The 23,546-nt window shown below is 37.4% G+C and overlaps 1 protein-coding gene across 1 annotated transcript in view; it reads left to right on the top strand.

The window, feature by feature from the left end:
- LOC121313320 (zinc finger protein 407-like) overlaps nucleotides 1–23,546 on the top strand; it is a 259,938-nt gene that overhangs the window by 153,842 nt on the left and 82,550 nt on the right. Inside the window, exons 6-8 of the mRNA XM_041245722.1 lie at nucleotides 12,425–12,508; nucleotides 12,805–12,925; nucleotides 23,121–23,299. Coding sequence (XP_041101656.1) covers nucleotides 12,425–12,508; nucleotides 12,805–12,925; nucleotides 23,121–23,299 — 384 coding nt within the window. The remainder of the gene's footprint in view (nucleotides 1–12,424; nucleotides 12,509–12,804; nucleotides 12,926–23,120; nucleotides 23,300–23,546) is intronic.

Consider the following 23,546-nt stretch of genomic DNA (forward strand, 5'->3'; position numbering starts at 1 on the left):
TTTGGGTGATGCTCTGTGTTGGGTTTGCGCCAAACATAATGCTTTGCATTTAGGCCAAAAAGTTCCATTTTAGTTTTGTAAGACCACAAAACCTTTTGTCACATGGCTATAGAATCTCCTGAGTGTTGTTTTGCATACTTCGAACGGGATTCAGTGTGGGCTTTCTTGAGTAATGGCTTCCTTCTTGCCACCCTACCATACAAGCCAGATTTGTGGAGTGCTTGGGATATTGTTGTCACTTGCACACTGACCAGTCTTGGCCATGAAAGCCTGTAGCTCTTGCAAAGATGTCATTGGCCTCTTGGTAGCCTTTCTGATCAGTCTCCATCTTGTTCAGTCATCCAGTTTAGAGGGACGGCCTGACCTAGGCAGGGTCTTGGTGGTGGTGCCATACACCTTCCACTTTAATGCATTTTAATTCCAGGCTATAAGGCAACAAAAGGTGAACATTTTGAAAGGGGTTGTAGACTTTCTGTAGGCACTGTATATCAAAAACATTTTCCACCATTTTTTTTATTTCCTTTAATGCCGCTGCCTTCTGCTCAGAATGAGATTTTGTGTGCTCTTTAACAGTGTGCTAGCAGACATTGTTAATTGTATAACAGCAAAAACATCAAAACAACTGTCCCCTATCTTCATAAAGTTCATCAGTATACAGTTTAACTTGATCAGTGGGTCTGAGGGAGTAGGACATTTTTGCATTGTGCGACCTAAAAAGTGAAACAACCTAGTTTAAAACTACACACATGGGCATACATTTCTTGAAAATGTAGTCAAATAATACAAATGTTAATAATAATTTGAATAGTACAATGTGTAGGTGTTCAGTATTGGAGAGGAGTAAAGAAGGGCTAAGAGGCTGTTGCTATTGCACTTGACTTTTGTTTCTGGGGTTGCTGTAGCCTTTGACCTCTCTTTAGCTTACTGAATGGCATGGGCATGTTGGCTAGAAGTAGAAATATGGCTGCATTGTACGACATTGGACGGGAAAGGGAAAATTGTTATGTCGGAACTGGTCCAACATAGGATTGCAAAGGGTTAAATGTACATCTCAGGTGGCTCCCGAGTGGAGCATCCAGTAAAAGCGCTCCGCGTGCAGGATGTGCACTATAGTCTGGACATCGCCAGTTCGAGTCCGGGCTATTCCTTTGCCGAACGAGGACGGGAGCTCCCAGGGGGCTCACCCGAGGGCGGAAGGGTTAGGTCGACCAAGGTGTCCTCGGCTCACCGTGCACCTGCGGGCTTGCCTGTAAGCTGCCCAAGGCTGCGTTGTCCTCCGATACTGTAGCTCTGGGTGGCTGCATGGTGAATCTACAGTGTGTAAAGAAGCAAGCAGCTAATGGCACACGCTTCGGAGGACTGCATGTTTTCGTCTTTGCCCTTCCCGAGTCAGTGCAGGGGTAGTAGCGGTGGGCTGAGCCTAAATAATTGGATATTTTTAAATTGGGGAGAAAACAATAAAACTGATTGGTGACTACTAAGCTTTGCATCTCTGCTTAGTGAAAAACTGTGACATTTGCATCACAGCTGAAAAAAAGCAAGCCATAGATGCTTAAATGCAGTGATAGTCCTGACAGTAAAATACTGTACTGTAATGTCATTTTAATTCAAAGGCCATTACACTTAACAAGGCAGTTAAACTAGGCAACCTCACCTGACGATCGCTTCTCAGGTATACTATAGTAAAATATGATTCTGCGGCCTTGAGTAAACATAATTGTGATCATATAATAAGTTGCTTACCCACGAGGACTTGTTTTGATGTATTGTCCTTGTTATTGAGCAGCATTGATATTTGTATATTGTATTCAAATTGCTGAGGCACGCTTTTGCTAATTGTAATCATATCGATCCACTTTTAAGAATCAAATCATCTGGGAAGGATGTGATTCTTATACATGGACTGCACTGTATATATACTTTAGTGTGTTTTGTTACTGTGAATTTGTCTCTTGGAATATTTTTCAGCCATATTTTTCTTGCCTCTTTATGCACTGGAAATTAATGAAAACTTGTTGTTGAATTGTACCGTGCTGAAGCTAAGAATAACAGGACACAGCAGTGATCACTGCAGTTTCCTTCTCGTCATTGATAGTTAAATGCTTTTGTAGTTGTGCTTGAACTACAACTCATCCTTCTCCCAGAAATTAAACAAGTAAAAATATATATTTTAAACCGTTCAGTACAGCAAAGGAAAAGTTGATCGACAGGATTTCAAATAAACCGCTCATTCGCCAGAAATTGAGATACCGGTATCCTAAAATGTGACGTCACTTGGTGCAAGGAGTGTATATGGTTAGATAACACTTTAGTGTGTTGTGTTTGCCTATGAGACTGACCATGATTGGTATGTATAGGGTGTGTTGTATATTAATATAAAATAAACTTGATTATATTGCATTTGTATTTTTAGCAATATTAGCAATATAAAGTATGTTTCTGTGAAAGTACGTGATTTTGTTTTTTAATCCCGCGATATCGCTATATGGAAATTATCACTATCGAACGATATCGATAGCATACCAAAATATCGATATTGGTGGCCATCCCTAATTAAGACACTTCTTTCAACATATACACTGCAGGAGAACTTGCTTCCTCAACAAAACTGAGGAAATATACAATATTTGTAATACATTAGGCATAGGAATTTTTTTTTGTGCGATTTACTCCAGTACTGTATGAAGAAGCTGTGAAGTGTAATGTATGGGGTGTCCACAAGCCAGCACATCTGGAGCATAGCAAACATTGTCGTTTATCACAGTAGGGATATGTGTATATTGTTCAATGTTGCATTATTATAACACAATTTGAAAATTGCAGATGCTTGACAGTTTTTGCAGATTTTGCAATTAATTTGTGTGTGTGTGTGTGTGTGTGTGTGTGTGTGTGTGTGTGTGTGTGTGTGTTTTTCTATTGGCCCAGTCCATTAGCTACTGTAGTAAGTATAGCCTGAATTTGAAATAAATTGTCATTATTACTGATTCTGCTTTTAATGGTATCAAAGAGTGTTTTATTAGTTCACTTCAGACTGTGGGCTGATTTTTAAGCTAAAGTTGTGATCCTTGTATTAATTGATGACCACGGCTGTGGAAACATTTGCAACATTATTGCAATTACATTATACAAATGGGCTGACACTCTTAAAATATTAGTCATGTGTGTTATCTATTTAAATGTTATAAATGAGCTCATTTAAAGCACAAGGCATAAAGAATTTATAGATTTTAAAACTTAAATACATTCTTCTCCATTGCTTTGTGAGTAGCATACATAATTATTATCAATTACAAACCAAAGTTCCCTCTTGCTAAGCTCAACCCAGTGGTATCCAAAATAAAGATGGATGACCTCAGTCATGATTTTATAGTGGCATTGGCTTTCAACCCCCTCTAACTTGGGTTTAAGTCCAACAGAGATCTTAGTAACCTCACGTCATTATTAAGTAATGGCTGCTTGGTAAGATTAAAAAAGACCAGCCCACTCCCTAGTATCCTGTATGCATGTTATATTATTACTTGCCATTAATACAACATTTGCAGTCTCAGTGCTAAAGTCTGTAAGGTTAATGGATCTTCCTAACTAGTGATGGTATTGCTTTTTGTGGGGAGGATTTAATACATGAAAGAAAAGTCTTAACAGTCGTGCCCTATCCCAGCCTCAGCCAAAGTAGCAACTGAAATGCCAAATGAAAATCTTCACTGCTTATATGGACTACCGTGTGAAGTAAAACAAACCACACTGTAGACGTGCCTATTATTATTATTATTATTTATTATTATTATTATTATTATTATTATTATTATTATATATTTTCGGATTGCTAGAGACTTTATTATGCATGATCAGTGACAGAATTAGCACAAAGCATATTGAATAGGTTACATTTTTGTGATAGTAAAACTTGTCTGGACTTTTGAATTACAGTAAAAAAATAAATAAATAAATAATAAGTATTTACAAAGCTACAATATGATTAAAAGCTTATGAAATCATCATCAGTTTCTCAATTTTCAGTACAGGCTCTGAAATAATTTTGCCTGGTTGAATGATGATCTATATGTCTACTAGAAAAGAAAAACAGTTGGCTCACTTTTAGGATGCTTCAGATGGGGGGGGGGCAATATCTGAAATGTATTGAATGTTTAAGATTCTGACGATCACTACTTGCCACAATTGCTGTAGTTGTCTAAAAGCTTAGATTTGTATATTTGTTTCACATCAAATGTACAGTTTCTCTTCAGATGTGCATAGCCACTAAATGATTCTTCATTCCAGTTATTTTCATGGTGGTTTTAGTTTTTTTCACATAGGAGAGGAAGATACCATGTGTTCTTTTTTTGCTAAGCCTTTTATTGACCATTAAAATAAATATTGGAGGAAAAAAGTCACTGGCTGTATCCAAAATAACGCAGAGGTTGAAATTCTATGCAGATGACAGAACACAATTGATGTCCTTATTGCTCCAATTTGTCGCTTAATCTAGCAATATGTTGTTCAATTTGTGCAAGTTGTCAATTAATTTCTGTGAAAAATGAGCCTCAAAATACTGAATATCAATACGCTGCTGGGTTCTGTGACAAAATTAAGAGATAAAATTAATTGCCCTCCAACTCTTCCGAAAAAACATAACTAATGAGAAAGGCAATTACGATTGCATGTGTTCTCCTCAAGGAGGTTTGAATATAAAAACACACTGCAGGGCATGAAGTTAAGGTCATGAAGGGCAAAGCAATGTTGCCTTCGTTGGGCGTGAAAATTGAGGGGCACCAAGGCAGTTCTAGGGGACAGAAAAGCAAAATATAAATCCAATTCAAGGGCACCAAGGTGTTTTCGTACTCATTCATAAAACAACAAAAAAGAAATACAGAGAGCCTATTATGTTTATGAAATACTAATTCAAACAAACAAAAATTCTGGGTGATTGACACACTAATTGTACCCGATCTGACTAGGCTACTAGGCAGCTACTGGTCCATTCCTATGCCATGATTTTCCTTGATAACGTCCCATTTAATCGACCTGTTTCTAGTCAAATCAGGTGCTAATTGTTACAAAAATAAAATATAGGTCACTTTTCCATTGTAAAAATAAAATGGTATAAAAATACCCAATTTAAAAACAAACTCTCATAATGAAAAAATACAAAGGGTAACTATATATAAATATTCAAGGTATTTTTTTACTGAAGTCTGTCACCCTGTTAACAAGAGCTAAATCTAGCACTTGTCTGTGTCCTGTAATGAAAGCTTTTTTAAAACTCTCTATGCCATGTGTTTCATAATTTAGGATAAGCAAGTTTAACTGGCTGAAGATTTACTCATGGCTAGAGTGTAATAACAATAGTGGTCAGATTAGTTGTTTGGTCAGCAGAGTTGTGTGCGCAACTCTAGTTTGCTAACCGCTGTAACCTGTACACCTGTACAAACAACAACAACAACGATAATGAATCCCTTACATAGAACAATAGGGTAAGAAAGAGAAAAGCTACAAGTCCCATAAGCCACTAAGAAGCAGGAAGGTAGAAGAGCCAATTAACCTGCATGCAGGTATAAAAAGGGAGCAGTACAGAAAGATGAGGTGTGTAGAGGCAGGAAGTTCATGCTGTACTGACCTAAAGCATACCTACAAAAGGAACTTGTTTCATTTTCAACCTCCACAACAAATTACTCATAGTTCACTATATACTCATAGTTTCACTATATATATATATATATATATATATATATATATATATATATATATATATATATATATATATATAATATGCAATAAGAATAAAATAGAGGAAATGTGGGAGTGTTAAGGATATGGTGCCAGAGTCTATATAGCTAGTGACAGCAAGTGTGCTGTACCCTTTGGCAACAGCCACACTGTTATTTATTTTTTAATTCTAGTTTCTGATTACAGTATAGCAGCTCTTACTGAAGAGTAGTGTGTAGGAGGCCCAGGTCTCCTTAGCTTCTCTGACAAGGATGTTGACAATTTAAGGTCCCCAGTCTGCCCTGAGAGATCACTTATATCGAACAGCAGATGAAAAGCTAGTGCAGATGTAATTTATTGTCAGTGTTTCCTTCTAAAGAATAATTGTGGCGACTTGGCATAGATCAGTAATATGGATTTGTGTTGTTAGGTCTTATAGTCTACACCATAATGACAGATAGGGGACAATGGCTGTTTTCTAATAGAAAATAAAGGATCGACTTCTCATTCCTTGTACATTTCAATGCACAAAAAATGCACTTGTTGTGTTTGTCTGTTACTTTCCTCCACACAGCACGAAGTTGCACAATCTGTGCCTGTATAATACCATCATAATCGTTTCACACAGCAAAAGGGATCATGTGAGTGCAACTTTCAAACCTGTCGTACCTGTCATCTGGTTATACCATCTCTCTAGGTTTGAAATTTCTTCCTGTGAGCACCCAAGAGGGCAAGTCACAGTATGATGCCCTAGTCCAGCCTCCAACATGCCGATTGCACGAAGGCGCTGCTCTTTTGACAGACATGGCATATTGTTTTGTTTTTGTTTTGTTTTTTCTGTGATTTTCTTTATTGCTTTTATTCAAGCTTGCAATTCAGCAACTGAAATTACTCCATATCCAGTGTCCAATCAACTGTCTCACTAATTAGGTGACGTCGGTCACAGTCACTCAAGCGTGTCATGGTCAAGGATGAATGACTTTCAGTCCATGCCCACTATAGCACTTCAGTGCTGGCATAGCATTTCACACAGAAGTTAAGACGCTTCAGTGCCGGTGGTTCGGAGACGTCATAATATGACGGCTCTGATGGTATAGGCAATTCACACAGACCAAAATGCCACTACAGTGCCAGTTCTGAGCCGTCATAACTCATCTGTGTGAGAAAGGGGTATTGTACAAATTGTCAAAGGTACCGACCGGTCCTACGCAGCCCGCTGCCGACTGGTGCTCACTTCCCCAGTCTGTTATCAAAACGGTCTCGTTAGGATCTTGACCTGCCCAGTTGCTGTCTATAAGCAGATAAGCAAGGCCAGTCTGTCTGTTGAGGACAGGCACAGCAGATGCTCTTCCTGGCTGGGGCCAGAGCATGCCAAGGAGGCACTGGCTAACTACAGTTTCTGCAAGTTTTGTGCACCTTTCTCCAAACGCACGCTTAAGAAACATCTGTCCCACAGCTCTACAGAGCGCTCTGCATCCCTTACTCCTGCACAGCGCTCTTGCCCGTCACCCTCTGTTCGAGAGGTGGCTGCGTCCTCACCCCATGGCTCTGTGCCAAGGGAGACCGGATGAGTAACCTGGGGAAATAGCCCACACATGATGCGGAGAAGCTGGGCCTGGCCCATTTTTTGCGCTGGTGGAGGATTCAGTTGCCACCTTGGTCCAGGTGCTTCATTTAGCGATCTTGTCCAAAGACGCTACCTGCCCCAACAAGTAGTGCCAGGTCTCAGAGGTGATCCTCAAGCGTGCCTATTCAGCCAGTGCATCTGCTGCACAGCTTGGCAATTATAATAGTATTCGGGTGTCCTACCAGTCCTATTTGCTGAGGTCCCTTTCTGAGAGTCCCAGGCCCTCACCACAACAGCTGGATGAGATGTGCCTTGTTAATAAGAACCTGCTCCGTGTGTCAAAGCTGAACGGGCAGGCTGTAGAGTGGAACCTGTCTGCGCTCATAGCTGCACTTAGGCAGCTTTGGTTTTTCCAGGCATGCGTGCCTGACTGGGACAAAGCAACGCTGTTGGACGCCCCGATTTACACCAGGGCATATGTTTGGCCCTGCGGTGGATGAGATACTACAGTGTGAATCCATGATGGAGCTGGTTTATTTGCTTTCCAAGCAACCTCCAGTGTGCATACCAGCGGCAAACTGGCGCCTGGAACTTGTCACCTGCCACCTTCAACAGTTGGGCCTTACAGTGAATCAAGTGATGAGCCAACTCACCTTCTCAGACAGCCACCTATCTAGGAGTGTCCAGGTCCGTACTGTTCACTTTCAACTCAACAGAACGTTCAAGGTAGTGACGTTCCAGAGACTTCTGGGTTTGAGCGCTTTGTGATGGTGGTCCACTATGAAAGGCACTATATAAAATAAAGATTGATTGATTGATGGCAGCAGCTTCCCAGACCCTTCCATTGGGTCTCCTATGCATATGCTGCCCTCTGCAGGTCTGCTTCAAAAGCAGGGATTTTCAGCCCACGTTGATCCTTGACTGCCTATTGAGAGTGACTCGTCACTGTCTAAAGGCACTCTCTTGCCCACACCTCGAAGTAGCTCTGGGCAGTATCACCAGAAGAGAGGTCATCAACTTGCACGCATCCAGCCTGGGCTGTAGCGCTTGTGTAGTACACAAGGTGCATGGAACGACCCTTGGCAGGGTCACCACATCAGTGTTTTATAGCTGCAGGCAGTTTACTTGGCTTTACAGAATGTTTTCCTGGAGGTTTGACGGAGACATGTGCTTGTCCGTACATCAACGACCATGGTGGCCTCATGTCCCCCAGTCTCCATCAAATGGCCCCTGAGCTTTTGCTCTGGGCACAAGAGAACCTCTTCTCACTATGGGCAGTACAGTCTCAGTGCCCGTGTGGCATGCTGACCATCGAGTCTGCAGCTCTGGGTCTGGCCCCTGAACGGCTGCATTTCAGCCATCAAGACTGCCAGTGAGCTGGTCAACTTGTCTCCTGCAGAAAAGCTCACTGCACATTCCACCAGGGGCATGGCAACTTCATGGGCTTTATTCCAGGGTGCATCTGTCAAGGACATTTTGCAGTGCAGCGTTGTGGGCTATTCCCCATACCATATTAAGGGCGACTTCCCAGTCAACCGTTACAACAGGTGAGTTTCTCTAAATCTTTTCATTCTAGCTACTTGTTACAGAGGTTTCCTTATGGTAATGCACAGGGCAGCCCCTCGGTTTAGCTTTGTAGCATTTCAGTGATTCTGCAATATTGCCTTTGTGACGGCTTTGGTATACTCACCCATACGGTAATGGTTACATTTCGTACATTTTGAAAGGGAATGTTAGATTATATTCATAACCCCTGTTCCCTGAAATAGAAATGTAACCATTAACCTGCAAGGTCACTGTGTCCATGATTGCAGCAGGGTTGAAGGAAAAATGAGCTTGAGATCTGTGAGCGCAGTCCCTTTATGCTTCTGGAGCGGGCCATAACTGCATCACAGGCTCTGCGAGCAGCTCTGATATATCTTGATCAGGTTTCAGGTCTTTAGAGGTAAATACCCATATGGTAATGATTACATTTCTATTTCAGGGAGCCATGGAACTGTTTTTTAGCAGTATATCTACTCAGTTAAATATAAACTAAACTCAGTGTAACAGAAATTGCATTTATAGATGAACTGACAAAACAAAAACATATTTGTATCATAAGGTGGACAAATAATGATAATAAAACACTTTCATGCAATATAGAATAGTATTTCCTACCATTTTGGTTTTGTTATGTTAAAAATAAGAACATTAAAATGAGCGGATAACAGCAATTGAAACATATTCAAGTTAGTTACAGTAAATCTTTTTTTTTCTACTTTCTAACTAAGGCTTTCTACTTGACATTGTTGCATTGAATTATTTTAAAATCCTTTTAAGAAGTGTATAAAACATGCTTTATAACGTTTGTATGTTTTTTTCAGACACTACTTCAACTGCTAATATCTCATAAATCGTTTTGACTTCAGTAATTTTACTGTAATTTAGTAATTTTCTGCTGCTGTGCCACAATGTCAAAGCATCATATCTCAGAAATCATTTGAGGTAGTGAATTTGTATTTGCGGGATTATATAGACCCTGCATGTAAAATTAGTTGGACCTTTTCATTGACCTTTGACCTAATAGCGCTGCCATATTGAGGGTAAATGAGAGACAGTGATTCCAATCCAAGTTCCGTTACTGCTGATTACAGTTTGACAAAGTGGGACCTATTTTAATGAACTAAAACAGGTTCGCAAACTTTTTTTGCTGGGCCCCCCTTTCGAAATGTTTCAGGCTATTCCACTGCCGACTGTGGACGGGAGCTCCCAGGTGGCGGCTCACAATTGGCCGAGCGCCACCTGGGTGAGGGAGGATTTAGGTAAACCAGGGTGTCCTCGGCTCACCGCGCACCAGAGACCCCTGTAGACTGACTGGGCACCTGCGGGCATGCCTGTAAGTTGCCCAGAGCTGCGTGGTCCTCCGACGCTGTAGCTCTGAGGTGGCTGCATGGCAGGCCTGCAGAGTGAAAAGAAACGGACGGCTGATGCCACACTTTTCGGAGAACACGTGTATGTTATAATAGTGATAAGTTTCTTTTGATGCTGAGTATATATATATATTGTGTCTATGCGATAACAGTACAATATTAATGCTTTGTTTTAATTGTTTTGTATATTTTTGTTTAGTGTGCAGTACAAAATAAAACACAGTAATTCTAAGTGAAATTGCCAATGTATACTGCAGCTAAGGTAGGAGTTTCTACAGACACTGCTCGCTTCCTGATTCCTCTCTGTCCACAACAAACAAGGCAGGCTGTCTCCGCCTCCTCTAAACTCCCATTGGCCAGAATTACATCTGTCTGAACTCCCATTGGCCAGGCAGCGTTTCAGCAGCCTGTTCTGAAGCCTTTAACAGTGTCAGTGTTCCCTGCTTGCTAGCAATGGAATACAGAAAAAGCAACCAACCAAGACCTTTTCTTTCGTGATTTACAGTTTAAGAAATGTGGCATATTAGCTACTCATTTCAAGCTTTTATCACGATACACAAAGGTGTATCATATTACGATGCGTCGATGCGTCGATACACGATAAATCGTCTCACCCGTACCATTTATAGTACTTTGACACACAGGAGAAAGTAGTAAAAAAAACTAAACGCTTACGAACCCGTTTAAAAGTTACGGACTCATCATGGACCTGTTTAGCAACGAGAAAAAAATGCAAATAATCTGCCAGCCCAGTGGATCAAAAAAGACGATATTATTGAGCAGAAAGGCCACACTTACATGTTAGTTTGGAAAAAGCGAGTGAAGAAATGATTGCATTTAATCTACCAAACCAAAATCAAGCATTAATAGACTGCTATTGCCAAACTTTTTCAACATTGCATTTGTAAATTTACTAGTCTGTGTCACAGTGCACACGGCTTAGTAAGAAAACTTGCAAAAAAGAGCCTACAGACAGAGATACGTTTTTTATTTACAATTATTATTTTTAAAGCTTTTTCTGCTAAAATACTATGAGGTATTTGTGATTTAAGCAAACATGTTAATTTGCTGATAAGTTTTGTTGTAAACAAATTACTTTTATAACAACTATGATTTTTATAGAGATGGTTCACTTCCTTTCACCTTTCCATCAAACACATTCATTTTGAAACATGTCACTCAAACTGCTTGCAGTGTGTGGTGAGCAGGGAGAGACAACGCTGTTAAGGGCTGTATGCTTATGGTATAGCTCTAGTCGAGCAAAACAAAAAAACAGTTCATTGGCTCACCAGGATTTTAATAATCATGCGACCCCCTTTTGGGCCGGGACCCCCAGTTTGAGAAACACTGATCTAAAAGGTAAGGTAACAGTATTCAGATCCACCACTGTTAAAATAATGAAATTATGCCCACAGGGATATTTTGTTTTTGGTCACTATTTGTATTGTGGATGGTGTGGACAATGTTTGAGACTTTTTATAATCTTCAAAAGAGACTTGGTATGCAGAGAGGTTCTGAATCTTGTGGTGATTTTGTGATGTGAACCCTGGCCTGTCAGAGGGTGAAAGGAAAGATAAGCTTGTGAAATAAACTGCTGCTCCACCTAGACCTTCAGAAAGCCACATATTCTAGAAAAAAAAACAAACATTTTCTTTGCTATGAGAAGCTGGTATACAGAAATGATCGATTTGTCTGCAGCTGGCCTGATTAGCTAATCTAGCAGGCTAGTCAGTACTCCCTCATAGTTTATGTGTTTCTGTTAAAGATGCAGTTAATGATAGAAACTAGTTACCATCCAAATAAATAGGAAAATCCTAACCTTTTATATGAATAGGTACAGGTACAGGACATCTTGCCATGTATAAGGTGCCTTTTTAAGTTTACTTTAATTTAATATAGAAGAGACAGAATTGTGTAAAAAAAAATCAGGATATGCATAAAAACTGTTCAAGTGCATAAAGTAGCCCCATCTGGAAGACATCTAACAGAAATGAAGTTGTACAAAACCATTCCATTGATAATAAAGCTAATTTTTATGGGTCTGACAAGTATGTAATTATGTTCAGTGGTGCTTTTCAGATTTTATCACAGTCAATAAACCGCAGTGGTAATTTCATTCCCATTTGACATATTTACATGGAAACATTTGATTGGAGGAATTAGTAACCCTGAAAGTCTTGATAGATATATTTTAATGATCTGTGACCTCTCCAGTCTCTCATTCTGTTTATTTTTGCCCCAGGAGAGAAGTCATTCCTGTGTGACCTGTGTGGCTTCGCTGGCGGTACACGTCATGCCCTCACCAAACACAGAAGACAGCATACAGGTTAGTGACTGTCCCCTTCATCGGTAGCGTAACATTGACCTTAAAATGGTGTATATGGACTGCACAGTAAGCACTGCATCATTGTAAACCACCAAGCGGTTCATTGCTAAAGGCAGTGCCTTACCAAACTATACACAAAGGCCTTTAGTTTCAGTTTTAACAGATTTGAACAGAAAAAAAAAAAAAAAAAAAAAAACATTACCTATGTTTACCTCCTCTCCATTAAGATTGGACAGTATGGATCTGCTGAACTTTAGCATTGACACTGCAGTCTTTCATTCCCTTCTATCTTGCAGGAGAGAAGCCGTTCAAATGTGAACTGTGTAATTTCGCTTCAACAACGCAGTCCCATCTGACACGCCACAAGCGTGTGCACACTGGAGAGAAGCCCTACAGGTGCCCGTGGTGCGAATACAGGTAACGGCTCATTAGCGACCAAGAGGTGATGGGAGCAGCTCGGGGTTATGTGATCATGAGCTTCATTGTCAAGTACCGCTGGAAATTCCCCGTCGTTAAAAAGCCATCAAAGCACCAGTAATTACACATTAAATTAGCAGTGAAATTGAATTTTTCCCCCCAACATTTTAGATTTATTTTAAGCATGTATTTAAAAGGGCATTTTCTAAGCTTGAGAGAAATGCTCTGCTGTACTATGAACAACAATGTCGTATCCATAAGGTGTTTCTTTTATTTAATTCTCATATTGATTAGGAAAGAGCAGAAAAAAAACCAGAATAACTCCTTCTTTCCTATACTGAAGGAGAATGTCCTCTGAATTTGCATAATAATGTATTTCTTTCTCTGTTTACCGTTATATGTGTTCTTGATCCTCATTTGTGCTTCAGCATATTTCACCTTTTGAGGCAAACCCTGGTCAAGATTACATGTCTTTAATGAGACCAGTACAAAACATGAGCACTGGTAATTCTTTTCTCCCCTGAAAATGTTTTTTTTTTGTAAAAAATGATCCTCACTGTTTTAGGAGAACATTTTTACAGAGATTCCACGTGCTCAGAAACTGCTACCGTACAAAAAATAAAATATGCTGGTGACTTTATTTAATATGTAAAATACCCTTGATTTATAAAACAGATTTTGGATGACTAACAGCACTAATATGAGAATAAAAAGCTAAAAATTCAGAGGGCTGTTAACATTTGACACTTTACACTAACAGTTTGAAATTCAGCAAACATATCCCTAAACTTTCAGCCCCAAACATGTTTGCGTTTTCTTTTTTAATTTTTCCACCTGTTGTGCACTGCTACTACTACCATATTTTGTTTGTCCCTAGATAAACATTAAACATATTATTTCAGAAAATTAAGTATATTATACAGTAAATAAACAATAGTCTCTGTGTCCCAAGAGGAACATTTAGATTGTAATCATGATTCATTCATTAAAATATTTAAAATAATTGCTATAGATCATGCAATCAAAGTTGCTGTTGCCAGAAATATAATACGATTATTAGTACAAAAGGCATTATTTGAACCTTTTTGCATGCATGTTGCAAAACACCTAGTGTCTGTGCCCTGCTATAAATCATCATATTTAGTACAATAATTTCTGCTTTATAGTCAGACAAAACCCCCAAAATCTGACTGACTGACTGTTTTAATTAACTCTTTTTATACCCTCTTTAGAACAATTGAATAGACCCCCTATCATAGTAAACAGTCTTGATTTATTGTGTATTTACAGTGTCTCTGTCGCAACCACATCTCTATCCTTTACAAAAAAAAGTTATGCTTTTCAGACATTCACAGTCAAAGTGATTTTTTATTTGTTATGATTTAGTTTGAGTGGTGTCAGATTAACTGTTGCCTAATCAGTGAGTTCAAGTTCGAGTAATGATTTTTTTCCCCAAAAGAAAGAGATGGCACACATGAGAAAAGGGACAATCGGATCATTGGTTATTCAAGCGCTTGGTTACTCAAACAAGCTGCATGCTGAAGAAGCATAAAGTGATAAAGCTGTCAGTGGAGAATAGTCAAATGTGTGCATATACACATTAGCAGAACAGGATTTTAAATAAATAAATAAATAACTGAAACAGCTTTGTAGGAGTTTGTGTGAACATATGATCTCAATATTTGTTCAGTATACCTTTGTGTTTTTGTGAAAACATCTCAATACAGTGGTTTGTTAATACAGTGGTTTTCAAAAGCTTTAAATTATTATTTTTTGCTGTTAGTATTTTTTTATACTTTCGTTATTTTCATATTTGGTGATAGCGGATTGCTTTAAGCTTAGATATATATATATATATAGCATACCATAGAAATGTATTAGCTCTTTTCAAATATATTGATGTTATTTTAATTGGTTTCAAATGTGATAACAGAAAGGACAGTATATACCAAAAATAATAGTACATAAATAAGTTAAACCACAAGTCCCATTTACCTGAAGCTGTGCAAGGAGAGAAATGACAAAGGGAGGGAGACGACGCATTCAGTTTAAATCTAGCCTTACTGCTCATTTCAAATAAGATTTTTCAAACAGATTTTGATGAACAAAATCTAAATATCTGGTGCTCCATAGAGTGTTACAGACTTTAAACTTGATCTGCTTCTTCTTGTGTTAAGGTAAAGTTAGTAGCTTACTGTACTGCTTGTTGCTGAGTCTAGTATGGAGAGGAATGTAATGTTAAAAACCATTACATCAGAGCAGGTTTTAAACCAGTGTGTGTTTATATACGAAATTTACGGTAAGTATGTGTATAATATGCAGAGATGCCAACTGTTACGATCTAATCGTAGCAGCTACTATATTGGAGGTTATGCCACGGTGCTATGTCAAAGGGGTATTAAGGTACTATTTTAATAAAAATAAAAAAAAGGGAAGGATACTTATGAAGTGTTCTTTTTATACCACGTGTAGACATAGGTGTAGAAAGACGGACCAGGCTTTTCAGCGCCAGGCCAACAGAGACCGTTTAAAAATCTAGTTTTACATTGACCAATCTTTCTACACCAGGTAAAGAGTGTGGCCCGTCTTTCTGCACATATGCCCCTTGTGTATTTTCCTGTTAATTGTTTTAAATAATTTCTAAATATGCATTTCTGATGTTGACAGTTGTATTATGGCGTTCTAACTGACTCCCTGACGCTCATAGTACTGACAGCCATGCTACTTAGCAGTCGGTTTTAGGGGCCCTTCAGAAACTGCCGCGGCAAAGTCATCTTGTGCATTGTTTTCTTTATCAGTTAATAACATTGGAAGCAGAAATCGGACTAAAACGTAAGATCCCAGTTGATGTGTCAGAAATATGATGTTAAAAACAGTATTTTTATAAGTTTTGTGTATTTTCAATTATCAAAATTGTGGATTGAACAGCACAAAAGTGTTTCCTAGTGTTGTCAGGACTTATTAACCCTTTAATTTATGGGAGCTAGCAGCCCCTGGCCGTAAAAAATAAATAAATAAATAAATGTTGCCTCACTTTGCTTAGCATATATGCTACTATTTTCTCCTTTCAAACATTTGCATCTCAGAATATGTATATAAATATGTATATGCAGTCAAATTATTTTCAAATAATTAATGAATAGTGCAGAGTGCTCTATTATGGAATGTTGGTAGCTTTCTGGTAATTGCGTAACCCTTGTCTGGGTTTTTGGCAGGCAGGCTGCACTTGCGATTCTTCAACACAACCTGAAATGTTCTTGTAAACCCAGTTTAAGGAAACTGCATAATATCAGTCATTGTGCAAGGCCAAATTGGAACATTGACAAACATATTTAAATATGCCTTCCCATGTTTTAATATTGAGTCATTGAAGTTCTCTCCCTTAATGAAAACTGCATGTAAACCCAAATTTCCCAAAACTTACTACCACAACAGCCAAAAAGGTGAGGCTTACTTTTATTTTTACATGTAAACCAAGCTATTGTGTCACAGCCACAGCTTTGACATATTTAGTGACTATACTATTGAGATTTCCTTGTGGTGATCGTTGCTGCTATATTTAAATGCAGTAAATAAATTCAATAAGGGGGCTTATGTATATGTTTCCATTGTAACTGGTATTTACAGATTATTTTCTTAAAAAAACAGAAGCCCAGTTATAGTTTTGGTAGCCTAAGGCTAAAGTGCACTGGAATTTTAACCCCTGCTGGTAAGTAAATCTAAACATGGAAATTTAACATGGAGAGCAGACAGCAACATCTTTGACAAAGGCTGAACTTTAACAAAGACTTGCGTTGATTTGGATCTGTTTGCATTAATATTAATATCTTTTTTGGTATGTTTTAACGTCCTTTGCACATACATGCAAATGGCCTTACAATACATTAAACACATTGATAGGGATTTAGGTAAATTAGTTTAATTAAAATTGACTGTGTTTCAGCCCAGTTATATAACTGGCACTCTATATTTAAATGTGGTCTTTATATTTGACAGTGCTTTTTGTGGAAGATTATGTTGACATCAGGATGGCATTATTAACATGTAAAAAAAACAAATAATAGAAAATTATGAGCTGCATATCACATACAACATAAAATATTCATATAAGGTTTTAAACTTTATTTATTATTTCTTTCTAACTTGTCATGAGCATGAAAACATATTCTGGAAGCATATACTGCCAGTATGTGCAGAATAGCAAAGTACTCCTTTTAACAGTTGACCTGACACCAATATATGTGCTGCAGTAGAGAATATTTAATTGATAATAACATTTTTATAATGTGCAGTTAGCGATAAACAGTAAATACATTCCAGGACAAATAACTCGGATAGGTACAATTTAACAGCCTAATTAAATACTTTCAATTGTGTGCAAATAGAATGCATGATACATATTTTCAAAGGTGTTTAAACATTTCTTTTTAAGACACCCTACAGTGCTCCAAATAGTGGATTTCCATAGTTAGGAGGCCAGTCAAGCTGGCAAAATATTAACTCTGGTAGACTAATTAATATTTTACAAAGCTGGGGCTTTTGGAATGTTGACACCTGCTGACTCTTAAATACACTTTGTGTTGTTTAAATCTGACAATTTACATATCTAAAGGATTTGAATGACTATGTGCATCCCCTTGGGCTCTGTAATATATATATATATATATATATATATATATATATATATATATATATATATATATATATATATATATATATATATATATATTTTTTTTTTTTTTTTTTTTCCATTGGCTATAAATCACTCACACATTTAGGCTCACATATTTTAGTGTTATTATTACTGCATGTCAGTTATAATTATAATGCAAGTGATAGTTTTCCAATCCCACCACTTGTAAGGAAGATCAGGTTTAACAGTACCGCAGTAGGGGAGACTGGTTTTCTATGAAGTTTTTAAGGATGAACATTTGACAGTAGATAAAAATATATTTTAGTTTATAATTGTATATATTTTGTTTCAGTTGTAATTTCACATTGTTTTTACATATTTTAAGAAAGCTTTTTTTTCAAAGCCCATGTTAACTAAAACAAACCTAAAACAAAAGCACTTGCATTTTTAAAAAATAAAAAAGAACTTACATTTTTAAAGTAATTTATTTCCTCCCTACTTTTTTTAAGTAATAGCTGGAGCATGGATCCCTGGTTCAACTGACAATTTTCAGTACTTTTCAGTGCATCCAATCACAATACAAAGAACATTCATGCTAAGCAGCATCTGCGTTCATGTTACTGTAAAAACACATGCAGCCAGGATACAAAGATGCCAGCAGCAACAATGTAAATGGCTAGAATGTTTATGTATAGGACAAGGCGTAATTTACATGTTTTAATAGAAGCTTTGAGATCCTACATTTTTGTGATGCTGTTGGCTCCACTCCAGCTGGATTCAATGAGCTGAAGTGTGTGTGAAGCTCCCCTACCCTACACTCTGCTAGAAAAATGGAACTGCCGTTTTTGACTTGTTGTAACAAGCAAGTTTTGAAGAAACACGGGCTTGTATGTATTTCGTCAGAATATTTAAGGGCTTCTGTATATTTAGTCTAAAGATTTTTAAAACGACACCTTTAAATCACAATAACCTTTTAAACAAAATATGTTTTTTTCTTTTTTTTCTAATGTATTACTGACAATATATGATTTTTCTAATGATTATTGCAATGTTAACATTACTACAAATAGTTTTAAAATTGAGTGTATTAGTCAGGACACAAATCATATGTCATTCATGTTTTAGTTGGTCATTAAAGTGAGTGTGTATGTGACCAATTATTAAGATTTGCTAACTAAGAAAAAACAAATAAATGTCAGGCTGCGCATGATAGTGAATTTATACCAAATTCTAAGCATTCTGCTTGAGGTTGCTATTATCATTATAGGGTATTGTTAATCATTCGTACTATATGTGTGTAACAGAGCAGCATTACAATATAACAACATTTACACAAGGATGCTTTTTTGTTTCAGACACTTCCAACCACATCAAAATTGAACAAACTGACTTGTGTTAATTATTATTTTTTTAAATAAATAAATGCGTTATCCAGACCCAAGTTGTTAAAAACAGCTTAGTCATCTCTGGGGGATCATTTGAGTTACTGTTCCTAGGTCCCAGCCCTATTATCATGCAAGATCTAAACCCTTCAGGGACCACCTGTTTATATGGGATAACAGTGGCCAGTCCCACAGGAGGCTATTACATCTAACGGCACAGAGTTTCAAACAAATACATTTCTGAAAGTCTAAGTTATGGAGAAAACATAACAGATATGCAAGGCAAAAGTGTGACAGTAGATTTTTTAAATTTTTTGTGATCCATCAAGAAAAATCACAACCCTGCTCTTTCAACATTTATTTTATCTTAAAAAGATTTTAAAACATTGATCAAGTTACGAAAAGTGAAATTGTATTTTAGGTTAAATTCATATTCGTTTTTTGCACCTTTTGAAATATCAGTTAGTAGAGGAATGGAACGTTTTGAATTAAGTAGCTAATTTTACCGACACTGTAGTCCCAACATATACAGAACCTTTTGTAGCAAATTGACACTATATTTAGTTGCAGTGCAGTTGGTAGTTAACTATTACTAGTCATTGATATAGGGACGTTGTTTTTATTGCTTTAAGAAAATGTCTTTTTATAAGCTTTTTAATGCTCTTCTAGAGGGTATATTGAACAATTCTAAACACATTTAATAACACTAGAATGTAGGACCACCATGGGGCATTCAGAATACCATTTTGAGTGTCTGCAAAGTGTTAAAATTTTTCTAAAATTCTAGTCATCAGAAAAAAAAAAAGTATAAAGTATACTTTATCGAAGTATGTTGGTTTTCATGACTGAAACTGACTTGTAAGTATAAACATTGTGGAATACATGTCATGTGTAGGCCAGCCGGTTCACACAATATTGTATGATGTGTACTGCAGGTATTTTTGTCCAACCCCAGTGTATATACACTGTATAACCTGTAGATATTTGGAAAGGAGGATGGCTATACTCCTGTACTCTGAACACTTTGTCTTCTTCAGATCTTCATTGCCATGCTGTTAAATACTTCATTTCATTCCAGGTTCCCAAGGTGAGATAGTTATATCTTTGGGTATTAAATTTCTTTCAGGGAAAGTGAACATAATGAGACATTATTACCTGCGGATTCTGGAAATGGGTCTTCATTTATAATTCTTTATTTCCTTAAAGAGATGTCGTTTTTGATGGCCATTGGTTTTATTTTTGTTTTAAGAGTGTGTGTGTGTGTGGTTACCAAACTACAAGCGCTAACACAAAGTTGTCATATATTCACTCACAAATATGGTCATTGCCTGTAGGCTGCATAGGGCTAAACCCTTTTTCTTTTCAAAAATCCAAGCTGCATTTTATTAGAATTTTTATTTGTTGTTTCTTTCAGTATATTTACTTAGTTTTGAACAGTCTGGAATTATACAATTGATAACATCAAATCACATAATATTCACATATCCTCTATCACACTATGAAGTAGCTTAACTAAGGTGTTTTAATACAGTCTAATTCTGCAGTAGACATTTTGTGGGGCAAAATATTAATTGTACTTGTTTTTAGAAATCAAATACAAAGCATTTTGTAAAAGTAAAACTAATTTTGCCTTCATTCACATGAACTATAGTAGGAAGCTTTATTGTACCTCGGAAGGTGATAAGGTAGAGTAATTGTGTATTATACTGTCTGAGAACATCTGCCTCAAGACTGCTGGAGCAATTCATCTATCATGGACGATGCAGCATTTCTTTTTTGTCTTTCTGCCGTAACCCATCTCCGCTGCTGGTCTGTGCAAAGGTTTTGTTAGGGACTGTGCCTGGACTGGGGCTCACATTAATCAGCCCCCTTGTTCAACACTCCAGCTGACATAATTACAACCTGCACACAGCAGTTATTCAAGGCGAGTCCTTGTCACTCGTGGTGCAAAACTACACAGCTCAGATCCCCAAGGAGATTGCCTTATCACACAGAACAAGGGCTCACAGGAGTTGAAGAGAATAGAAATGGGAAAATGTCTTTCAGGAGCACTATATATTGCTTTAAAATAAGATGTTTGCAAGAGTTGTGAGGGACAAAGATGAACATTGAGCAAGTTTCTAAAAAATGAGCAGGGTCTTGTTTTTGAAAAAGGATAATATTAAAGCTATATTACAGTTAGATATTGAGACTGTAAAACAGAATTGCAAATTGTGGTGAAATGCATAGACACACAAAAACCCCAGAAGAATGTGCCTGTGATCATAAGGATTTCATAGGGGAAGACAGCAAAGGAAAGAAGGTACAGCTGTGCAAGTACTGTTGAGTTACCTTTAATTGATTTTAGTAGTCCTTTGAGCAGTGCATATAAACCATTATTAAGTTTGTCTTGAATCCGTCCTTATACACAGAACAGAACACATGCCCACAAACCAAGCACTAGCGATATTGTCATATTTATGTGGATGTGGTTTGAATGACAATACATGTAAGAAAAGTAAATATCTTGGAGTTATGTGGATTTCTTTTTTTAATGTGTGTAGAAACTGTGGGTTGACACTGGAATATGCTACAGTATGGTACATTTTCCACTACAGACGCATGCACCAAACTAATTAATGTTTTGAAACCAAAAACTTAACTTACATATTCTTTTCTGCTGTCAGAATTTCCTGCATGTACCACATTCTGACTGCTAACTTGTTCTGTCAGAATAATTGAGTTCTGGATTTCAGTGGGGTTCCCCATGTCTTTTAAACCCTAAAAAAGACAGTAAAATAACAAAATCTGACAAGCATACAAAAATGACACAATGCCGGTAGTGTGTTTAAAGTGCTGATCAAGATGCAGGACACAGCAGCTTAGTGTATTTGAGATCAGGACTAGTCCACAGTGCAGGATTCTGTTCCAGTAGAGGATTGCTTTGCTCTGTCTGTACAGCTCATGGAGGATTGTTCCACTCGGCACCTTGTGCTGCACAGGCTTACATGCTCAATATCTACTGGACATATTTAACATGTGTATGTTTGAAATTAAGATGATATCATCAGAATTTAATTCATCTGTCTCTCAAGCCACTATCAGATAAAAAATAAATAAATAAGGGTTAGCTTTTGGTTTTGCTTAAAATTGTTTGGGAATGGTACCTGTAATTACAAAAATCCTAACCATCATAATATAGAAGTTTGTACCAGACAACATCGTTGAACCTCATGGGATGTTGGAACAGATTATTTGTTCTGCAGTAAGCAATTAACATTTTATTACAAAGTATGGGGCTAGATAAGGAAATAAGGATATAACATATATAATTTTGTTTCTCATTACGGATAATGGAATGCATATCCTGTAATGTATATTTGTTTCTAAAAATATTTAAATAATATACCAGCATTTTCATTATTCTCAGCGTCTTGTCCTGTTGTGCAGAAGATACATTTGGATTATTGACTTTGTATTGGTACATATTGTTCTGGTCTGTTGGTCAGACAAAAATCATATCAAATGATTAATATCATATGTGGCACCTGAAAGAAGATGCAAGTACTGTCTGTACACAGCATGTGAATATTAAATAATGACCAGTTTGTATTAAGGAAGTGATTCAGCTATGTACTGCAGCAACTCATGCTTTAGCTTAAGTACTTTTTACCGGCCCCTGTTTAGGGTTACATTCTTGACTTTCTCTCAAGGTACAATACTATACAGCAGCCCTGTCCTGTATTCTATAGGTGCAGTATTAGAGACTGCCAATAATCCCTTACCCTTTCAGAGGAAAGCTGTAACTGTGTCATTCACCCATCCCACTCTTCCAGTAAAACAGGTGGCTCAGAATGTGGAATACAGAATGGAAAGGGATGTAGAGCTGAACTGTACCTTTACAGAGTTTTCAAAGAGAAGAAAATATTTTGAAAATGTAACTGAACAAAGATAGTAGGGGTAGTGAAATAGGTTACTGAATGTAATAAAATCATATTAATTTCTTACACCTTACAGTAATAATACAGTAGTTCCCAGATGTGCTTTATTAGTTAATCATATAAATCCAAAAAGGACTCGACAGACCTATAACTCTCCAATGTGATTTCTTAAGCAGTTTTAAGTTTGCCTGTAAAGTAAGCATGATCAGGTGAATGTGTACATATTTTAATAAATACAATGCTCTTTTACTCCTTCCAAGGTCCAACTGTGCAGAAAACATCCGCAAGCACATCCTCCACACAGGCAAACACGAGGGAGTGAAAATGTACAACTGCCCCAGGTGTGACTACGGATCCAATTCCCCAACAGACTTCCGAAATCATCTAAAGGAAAGCCACCCAGACCTTGAGAATCCAGATCTAGCCTATCTGCATGCAGGTAAAATATAATTAAATTGTGGTTTGAGCTCATTGGTTTCTAGCTGAAGATCTGTTTTACTCACTGTTTCACATATCCAAAGGGTCTCAATATTAAAAAAAAAAAAAAAAAAAAAAGAAGCTATGGATGAAGTAGAAGCACATGAGTTCCTGTCAAAACCATTGTTCTGCTTAGGAGCAATCGTGGGGACAAAATCCAGCTGCGTTAGTCCTCCTGAGGATTTGCCCAAATTAAAAACATTTCTATG

Source organism: Polyodon spathula, chromosome 3 (genome assembly GCF_017654505.1).
Source record: "Polyodon spathula isolate WHYD16114869_AA chromosome 3, ASM1765450v1, whole genome shotgun sequence".
Classification (NCBI taxonomy): domain Eukaryota; kingdom Metazoa; phylum Chordata; class Actinopteri; order Acipenseriformes; family Polyodontidae; genus Polyodon; species Polyodon spathula.